General features: G+C 33.4%; 1 protein-coding gene across 1 annotated transcript; it reads right to left on the minus strand.

The window, feature by feature from the left end:
• Positions 1–4,387: 4,387 nt before the first annotated feature.
• Positions 4,388–6,466, minus strand: LOC133181101 (uncharacterized). The gene is made up of 3 exons (XM_061315644.1): positions 6,268–6,466; positions 5,396–5,549; positions 4,388–5,325 (listed from the first exon to the last, which is right to left on the minus strand). Exons 2-3 carry the CDS (start codon positions 5,418–5,420, stop codon positions 4,388–4,390), a joined length of 963 nt encoding a protein of 320 aa, XP_061171628.1. The 5' UTR covers positions 5,421–5,549; positions 6,268–6,466.
• Positions 6,467–9,892: the final 3,426 nt, after the last annotated feature.

Here is a 9,892-nt window from a genome sequence, read left to right on the forward strand (position 1 = left end):
ACCTTGAAATATAGGTCAAGGTCAAAGGTCATTTAAAAACATAAGAAATTCCTTATATATGTGTAAAATATAGCAATTCACCAAATGACCTTGAACTTTGACCTTGACTTTGGGTCAAATGGAAAAGTAAGGACATGCATTCAGCTCCAGTATCAGGTGAAAACTTAGAAAGTAAAGATTTCTTGTTTTTTTTTTTAATGACCTTGACTTTTGACCTTTGACCTTGACCCAAAGGTCACAATAAGGCTTAAGGATGTGGAAGTAGTTACAATTCTTAGTTTAAAAGAGGCATAAAATAAATAATTCACCCCCCCTTCTAAAAAAAAAAAAAAAAAAAATCACATCAACAACAACGTAGAATATTACTCTAGAATTCAAACCAGACCTCGGATCGACACCAAATTCGGTTTAAAATGTAGTATAGACCTCAGAGAAACTTTCTGGAGAGTTTTACGGTGAGTCTTATAAGTTTATAGAAGTCATGAAGTTTTACGGCAAAAACTACAAGTTCTGTTGTGTTTGAAATTTAAGTGCAGGTGAACGAAGAAATGATCTAAACCTTTTATCGGCTATTTCCTCAGATGTCGTTAGTAGCATTCAATTCTCCTGATATGATACGACATTTTAATATCAAGCATTCTCTCTTTCTTTTACATTTGGAATTTATTTGATTTTTATTTAGAATTGATCAGTTTCCAGAAATAGCGATTTTCGGTATATAAAAAAACAATTCTCGCTTTCATTGTCGTGTTTCCCTTCTAAAAATGCATGATGGGAATTTAATTTGGGCTACACATATTTAATTAAACCCAAAGAAATGCTTATTTAAATGTTTCATATTTATTTCAGGATATTCAGTCAGAAATGTTAAAATCCGAACCCGATCTTTTAAGCTTACAAGGAAGCTATTTACAAAAAATTCAGCATGCGCACAGTATCGATGAATCGGGCTACAGTCCATTAATACATTTTCATTAGGAAACAGTGTTAACATTTTCTCACGCAGCCCGTCCCTTGTTATTTTATATACTGCTTGCAAGTTCAGGAACTATTTCCTTTTACGGAACTTCTTTCTTCCCCTACCGATTCTAAAAATACGCTTGCATTTCTTCTATAGTCTTAAACAATTAACTTATGTATGTTATCGGAATGCGTGGCCGAATGGTTAGCGCACCTGCCTTTCAATCCAAGGGTTTTGAGTTCGAGCCCAGCTGGAGGAGCAATTTTTTTTTTTTCATTTTTTGCATTTTTCTTCTTTTTTTTCAGCTCAGATGACACGGAAACACTTAAAAAGGTGGAAAGGCCTCTAATTGTTCTCTGAACAATTAGTTTACTTGTTCATTTATCACTTGTTGCCCTCCAAATATTGGTATATATTATCAATTCCTTAATTTATCTTAGTACATCATGTACATGTAGATAGTATACATATGTTTCAGAAACTGGGAGTTGTAGCCCATCATAGGCCATTCCAATGATTTCTATGTTTAGCATGACTTGATTTTATTGCTTTATAGTTTTAGTTTTTACTAACAAATTAATCCTTTTGTACATGGTGCAAGTAGCAAATTTATTGATAAATTACATGTAATTACATAATCTGCATAATTATGTAGATTTCAGACAATTCTGAATTTTTCGATTAAGTTTTAATTTTATACCCTTAAAAGATTGTCTTAAGTCTAAATCTATTTCATTTCTTCAGTTTTCACAATAATATTTTTTCAGGGAATATTTCAACTATTTTACACTGAGGGCAGTGCATCAGACCAGGGTTCCCTATACAAACTGAGGAATGCTATCAACCGTCGGTCAGTGACTGGGCCTAAGGAAGTAACAAATAACTTCAGGTAAGTTGAACTATCCAAGTCAAGTATTTTGCAATATGAATTTGAAAATATCAACAGATAAAAAAGAATGTTAATAATGTGTGCCTTGTTATATTTTCTTTTAGATCCCATCATCAATTCATCCAGGATGTGACAGATTCCTACATTGTGTCAACATTTTTGGACATCATGGACATGGAGGAAGTTACATCACAACCCTCACATGCTCCTGTTTTTTCATTAATGAACAATGACAACAAAATGGAATGGATTACCAATGTTGCCACAGATGTTCTTAATGCACTTGGCCTAAATTCCTGGAAAAGTTTCTTAGACATAAGGTTAAAAACCCTTTTCTTGTATGAACCAAATATTGTATTTTTATGAATGCTATTCCTTGGATAGATGCAATTGTAAGCTCACCCAAGCAAAAAGATCATGATTAAAAAGAGTCAAGTTTTCACCAGTCTTTAATATTTTTGCCACAAGTCTTCATTTTTCATACTTATGAATCTAAAATTATTAGTACTAAAAAATCATTTATTTTGATATTTTAGATCACACTTGGTAGATCTAAGTACTGATGATGTACAGATAGATGCCATGAAACAAGACCTTTCTTTCTCTTGTGCAATGTGTGGGAAAACATATATTAGGAAGTCTTGGCTAAAGAAACATCTACTGAAAAAGCACAACTGGATCTTTCATGAAATTATAGAGTTATCAGATCCTGATCAACCACTTACATCCTTTCTAAGGATGTCCCTTCTCTACCGTGATACCTGTAATGCATACAAAATGGGTGACGGGGACCGCATCATGCGTAATGCCAAGTTTGAGTGGTTGTATGCCTCTGCTTTAAGTCACTCAAAATATAAGCTCTGGTTGTGGAGAATGCTCACATATGTTAATTCTATTCTTCCACCTGACCAGGCATTTGAGTATATGTGGAATATGACTGTAAATCTGAAGGGCGGCATTTACAACAATATCCCTAATGACAACTGTGTAGAACTGCAAGTGCGCAACATCAAGAGAGAACTCAACATACAAGGAGCAAATAAATCCTTTCAATCAGCAAAAACAATTTGCATGACTACACAAGTCATTGACAGCATTAAAGATCAGCTTTTGAGGACTACCAAAATAGTGAAGTCGTCGAGACACAGGCCGGATGTTGATAAAACAGTTGATATCATTACTATGGTTAAATCTTTGAGAAGCAAAGGACCAGTGTCAGATCTTTGCTGGGAGAGTTTCTCCAAATTTAAAGATCCAATTCACCAAATTGACATTCTTAAATGACATGAATGGATAAATGAACAAAAGAACATTGCTGACTTGTACATGTAAACTTATTAGGGCCAAGCATGAAATGGGAATTACAATGTCCATCTGTTTATCTAACTCTGTCAGTTTTGTTGTGACATAGTAACTCATTGTGTTTTATTTTTTAAAAAACAAAATCAGATTTAAGTTCAAGCATTTATTGTAAAAATGGCAGTAGTATAGCTTGATCAGTACACCATTATAAAAGTAATGGTGTAGATGTTATAAACTGATAACAATTTACCATGTTGAACATATACATGTATGTATAGACCTCATATCTAAAACAAATAAAATATGTACAAGCTTTTAAGGAGTACAAACTGATTCATAAATTTGAAGTATAAGCAAAAACTTGTTTCAGGGCTTTCAATTAAGGGTTTAAATTAAACTTCATCCTTCCTCTCTCAAAAAAAGTTTGTGTATAATACTAATGAATTTTGACAATAAATCTTTTTTTTTTTTAGGTCACCTGAGTCACTCGAGTGACGTATTGCTATCTGCTTTCGTCAGTTGTGCATCGTGTGTTAACATTTGCACATTTTCAGCTTCTTCTCTGAAACCGCTTAACCAATTTCAACCAATTTTGGGTGAAGGGAAACAAAATTTGTGAATTTCATGGTCCCTGCCCCCCTGGGCCAAAACAACTAAAATTAGTGTTGGCATGATTGTAATAAGCAATGAGCACTCTCTCAAAATTGTGAAATTCATGGCCCCAGGGTCAGGGGTTCTGGTGCTAAGGCGGGGCTCTGTTGTATATATAGTGAAAATGTATTATTTCTTAAAAAATCTTCTCCTCTGCTCCTGGGTACAATGCCAATGATCTAATTACATAGTTATGATGAGCAATGGTGCTTCGTCAAGAATTTTGAATTTCAAGGCCCCTGGATCAGGAGTTCAGGTGTAAGGCGGGGTTCTAATGATTATAATGTGAAAATGCATTAATTCTTTGAAAATCTTCTCTGCTCCTGGGTATTATGCTGATGATCTAAGTACATAGTTATAATGAGGAATGGTGTCTCTTCCCAAGTTTCTGTATCCCACTGAAAATGTATCTTATCACAGATTTAAATGAACCCTAACATATTTTTAAAAAGTAGGTCTATCACCAAAGGCTGACAATATATATTGGCAAAATTATACAATACTGACTGATTTATGAAATGCAGCAATGTATGCGTGCATATTTTTTAAGGATTCTTTGAATTACATGTATTACATCTTAATGCTTACTCCCAATCTGAATCTGTAAACAAGTCATGATCATCCTGGCTACTTGAATCCGACGAAAAAGCTGGAAATTGAGTTTTATAATAAGGATGTTGTGCTAAACTACATTTTTCACAATCTTTCACATGACACTTCTTATCACAAATATCACAACACATATGCATGTCCCTATCCATAGCAGGTTTACTCTTATAGGAAGACAATATATTCTCACGGCGACAAATGGTTTCATTTTTAACATATAATTTCATGTCATCATCTATACATTTAATATCATGTTTTGTGTAAATCAATAAAGACATTGCTGAGCCACCGTCTCTACCTGCTCTGCCATACTGCTGAACAAAAGTATCCATATCTCGGGGGCAACCATAGTTAATTGTATATTTCACTCCTTTAAAATTTACACCCATACCAGCTGCACTGGTAGCAATAAGAATTCTAATTTTGCCATTTTCTTTAGACATATCCTCTTTAACTAATTGTTTAACATCATCTGTGGTTTTTGAATGATACATTTCAATATGGTCAATCAATTTAACATTTTCTTTAAACATAATTCTAAACATAGTGTACAATTTACTACAAGTTCTGATAGAAGGGCAAAAAATCAGATACCTATCACAGAGCTCTTTTTTCTCTTTCAACATCAGAATTAGAAAGAAGAATGTATTCTCTAGTGGAGTGTTGTATTTAACACACTGTAAAAATAATTTAATATTGTTCCTGTCTGGGTTCTCTATAATTTCTAAACAGTCTGTCATACAAAATTTTCTCTGTAAGGCTTTTCTGGCAGCTGAATTTGCTGTGGCAGTCATCAAAATTACAGGACATTCCACAAGGCTTCGCAGTTCCCCTAGTCGACCATACCAACGTCTGAAAGGATCTTCCTCGCTCGCAGACTCTCCCCTAAAAAATAAGGGGAATAATTTAAACCCTGTTTGAATTGCTCAAATTTTGATGGTTTGTAACAATGCATCATTTTTCCCCTTCATAAATAAACTTACCAATGTAACACTGTGTGGGCTTCATCTACAGCTATTAATCTAATGGTTGAATTGTTTGTCACCCAATCTCTCCACTTTCCATTTAGCACACTTTCAGGTGAGGTGAAAATGAATTGCATTTCATTTCTTAAAATGGAATCGTCGTTTTCACCACCTATATCACGAAGGAATAGTTAAATTAACAATATACTAATACATGTACCTGGGAAAATGTATGTTTTGATATAATTTTTAATAAATAAAAATGTCAGAAAAAAAAATCAACGTTTACATGTTTCCTGTTGAATAAAAACCAGTATTGAGTGCTACAACACACACAGATACAGAAACATGAACGTTAGAGAGGTTCTGAATCATCACATAACATAGCAGAGGGGAAAAGGTGAGCGAGATCGACATGGCTAATGCCCATGCATGCCAATACAATTACATTATAGAACAGAACAGGACATTTATTTTCTAATTTAGAGCCCGAAACAGACAAGTATGAAATTATTACAATAATAAGGAAAAAATTATGTCAATGGATAGTATAACAATTTGTAAATGACATATCGCTCATTTCAACAATAATATTGTACTATTTCAGTTAAAAGGAATACTATATATAAAAGTGTATGACTACTACAACATTTTATCATTTATGAATTTGCCCACAAAATTAAGAGTGTCTTTGTCTTTAATATTGAGTAACCAAAAAGTTTTTGTTCATCATCTAACCCTGAGAAATTTGGAAATTTACTTTTAATTGACTGAATTTTTTTTTTTTTCTTTGATGATCATATTTTTTACATGTTATCAAAAAAGAGTTTCATCATCTACACTGTATATATAGTTTATGTAGATAAAAAGTATAAAAGTAATCTGCTTACCAATAAATGCTGAAAGAAATCCTAAACTATTCAATGAATTGCACTGTTCATGCATAATGGAAAGTAGAGGTGAGACGACCAAAACTGAGATCGGATTGTTGTCGTCAAAACTAGCGTTATATGCCGTGTGAAAGCCCTGGTAGCAAATACTTTTCCCACCTCCGGTTTTGATAGACAGAAAAACATCTCTTCTCTTCAAGAGCGCTGCCAAAGACTCTCTTTGAAAGTCTTTTAGCTCGTTTATTTGAAAAAACTTCTTTCACTTTCGCCTCGAACGTCTCCATATTGTCCGCAAAATCCTTCCCGACATACGGGTTGCAACGATGATTTTTATTGGATAATTAATAGTTACACATCGCAATACCGTATCGTATTGCGACCAATGAAAATGCGGTATTGAGACACACCTCCAAGCGAAATTTTCGGCCTTGTGTCCCACGGGAGGTAAGAGAAGCGAGACCGACCGTGGGTTTCCGACGATGACGATGCTGACACGCCAACCAATTCACCATATATCTCATTTCAGGTAGGAGCATTTTAATCTTGTTTGTTATATAACCCTTCAATAATTGGACTTCAAATATTTTACGGAAAGATACGAACTTTGTGCGAAAAAAGTGTATGTTTTAAGGTAGTCCTTCCTCTGTTTTGTTATGCAAAAAATGTTTATTTTTAAACATACTTTGAAGAAATGGAGCGAAGACCCACTTATATAGAAAAAAAAGGTGTTACAGTATGAAGAAATCATTTTTGCCCTCTTTGGTATGTGCATGCTATTTTATGTAAACAAATAAATTTAACACTTGTGAGATTCAATTGCTCACTTATTTATCGAACCATAAGCATTTTTCTTGGCTTGTTCGCCCATCTTTTTACATGAGGAGGAAAAAATTCATAAAAAGTTAGAGATTTTATTAGAAAATGTTTAAAGCATAAGGGGGACCGTGCAAATGAGTTTTAACGCTTTCTATTTTTTTTTTCCATTTTCGTATTCAAATCCAATGTTTATCCTTTGCTGTGGTCCCGATCTCTTCCGATATTTTTTCAACAGGCCCTTTTACAGTGTCCGTTCATAACGCCTTTCTGGAACAGTTCAAACACAACAGCAGCGTCTGGCCTCCTTAAGTATGCAGCTTTGTGTGACATACTCCTGTCATGGTAGATAGCCACGGCCTTTGGGTCCCATCTGTTATTTGGTTCCGGGAAACAAAACATGGGAGTTTCTATCGGTAGCTCTCTTCCTCCGTGGTGATGCATTCCAACAGCAAACAGACTTTTAATGACTACAGTACCAACCAGACCCAACCTGACACCAAAGCAGTCCCAGAAAGCAGTCCCCGGGACTGCTTTGGGACTGCTCTGGGACCGCTGTGGAACTGCTCTGGGACCGCTATGGGACTGCTGTGGGACTGCTCTAGAAAGCAGACCCAGCAGTCCCTGGGACTGCTTTGTTCACTCATGCGTGAAAATGGTTCTGAGTGACATGATAGCCCCACTCCTTGTGTATTCTGAATTTGCAGCTCCTTGTTGTTTTGTTTACTTTCTGCAGAGAGGTGTTTAAGATAAAAGCAAATATAAAAAAAAACAAGTATTGTTTTCTTACAAAAATTAAATAAATAGAGATACAGTAGTTAAACATGTAATTACTAAATGTCTTCAGAGGGCTGTAAATTTACACAATGGTAGTCTAGATTTAATTTTAAGAAAATAAAAGTAGTTAAAAAGGGAAGTCAGGGATGATTTTTATCCCTTAAATTAAACTTCAATACAGGTGTTTGAAAAAAAAATTATCTAGGCCTATTTAAAAAATTAATGCTGTCAAATTACGTATGTACTCAAAGTTTGCATTAGCACTCTTTAAAAAAAAACAAACAAAAAACAAAAAAACTTGTCATTTCAGTAAGATACATGTATTCAAAGGAACGTACTGTACTGGATTTTTTTCTTAATTTTCTTAATTGAAAAAGCTAATACCATGCTTAAAAAAGAGCACTCCATGCTATTTTTTACCACCCTCAAATAAAAATTATTCTACCATTCTGTCACATAAACAATGTGAACAATTATTCCGGGATTTATTTATGAATTAGTTTTTAATTTATAAACAAGTCATTAAAAGAGTACATTTATTTAAAAAATAAACATTTGAAAATATCGGGAATTGTGACTTGTTTCTTATTTCTTTTGTTTGTGTTTACCTGGCCGGTTAATACAATGAGATTGTATAAAATGGTGTCAACACCTGAGGTTTCAATCGCCTTTGGGCATAATTAGCAGAAAGTCGATGCATGTTATTTGGGTATCAGTGTTACACATCACTGAACACGCTGGTCAACACTGACACTTATTTCAATCTATGTCATGCAAAAAATCTTAGTTTCAATAATTGTGTATAAATTTATTTCGGGATTAATTAATTTTGAACATAATCTGAGGGTTCCATTTGCGTGATTTACAGATGTACACTCGAACATTTATATAATAAAACACTAAAAACTGAGAATCTAAAGATAATTAAATTGGGAAGTCATTGAAAATAATCATGACTGAAATATAATACTCGGCAATGTTTAACAAAGAATTTTTCAAAAGCTCCAATACTTAAGAAAAATGCATTCAGAGTATAGTATGGGAATCGGCCTTGGTCTATAATTATTATTTATTTAAAGCTAATTCTGGTATAAAATAAACAATTCAAGTTTAATTTTCTATATAAAAAAAATAAATATGAAAACCAATATCAATCACAAAAAATGAAGAAATTGGTTTATTTTGGTTAAAAATTAATATACCAAATAATTGTGTTTAAATATTCATGTTATTAATAGGTGTGAACATCTTCATTCAGTAATTATAATTTGTTTCTATACGCGTAATGTGATTTTCTTAACAGTTCAGAAATGACTGTCGCGTAAGAATTGTAAATATTTGTTGATACTATTCAAAAAGAATTGCTCATCAATTTCAACTGCCTTTTATATAGTTACATTGTTTATTGGTAATCTCATTCTGAGTAAGCTCCGCCCATTAAATTAATTAACCCCGCCCACTGGGACTGCTTTCTGGGACCGCTCTGGGACTGCTCTGGGACCGCTCTGGGACTGCTTTAGCAGTCCCAGAAAGCAGTCCCCGGGACTGCTCTGGGACTGCTTTGTGTCAGGTTGGGTCTCGTTGGTACTGTATGTTCCTCATCCTATTAAGTAGTGTTTGAAAACTTTAAGAATTTTAATTGCAAGAGTATTAATATTTCGTCATTTCAATACTTTCTTAAAATATAATTAACCTAGACTAGTGCTTTTTCATTCCAGTTTAACTATTGTTGCAGTAGAACCAAAATATGTATTCCTGACATTCGATTTGAAATACAGAATATATTTTTAAAACATTCATTTTTACATATTCAGTACACAGAATATTGTTTTATATTTTAAAAAAAAACTCCAGTATAATATACATGTATATATATATATATATATATATATATATATATATATATATATATATATATATATATATATATATACATGTAATTTCAAATTACTTCCATTTTTATAAATATATCTGGAGTTGAACACTTAAGATCAGTTTGGGTATCTAAAATGAATGACCTTTAGGTGTTTTATTT

Source organism: Saccostrea echinata, unplaced genomic scaffold (genome assembly GCF_033153115.1).
Source record: "Saccostrea echinata isolate AGI-Se365-2 ecotype Australia unplaced genomic scaffold, CSIRO_AGI_Sech_v1 ptg000008l, whole genome shotgun sequence".
Lineage (NCBI taxonomy): Eukaryota > Metazoa > Mollusca > Bivalvia > Ostreida > Ostreidae > Saccostrea > Saccostrea echinata.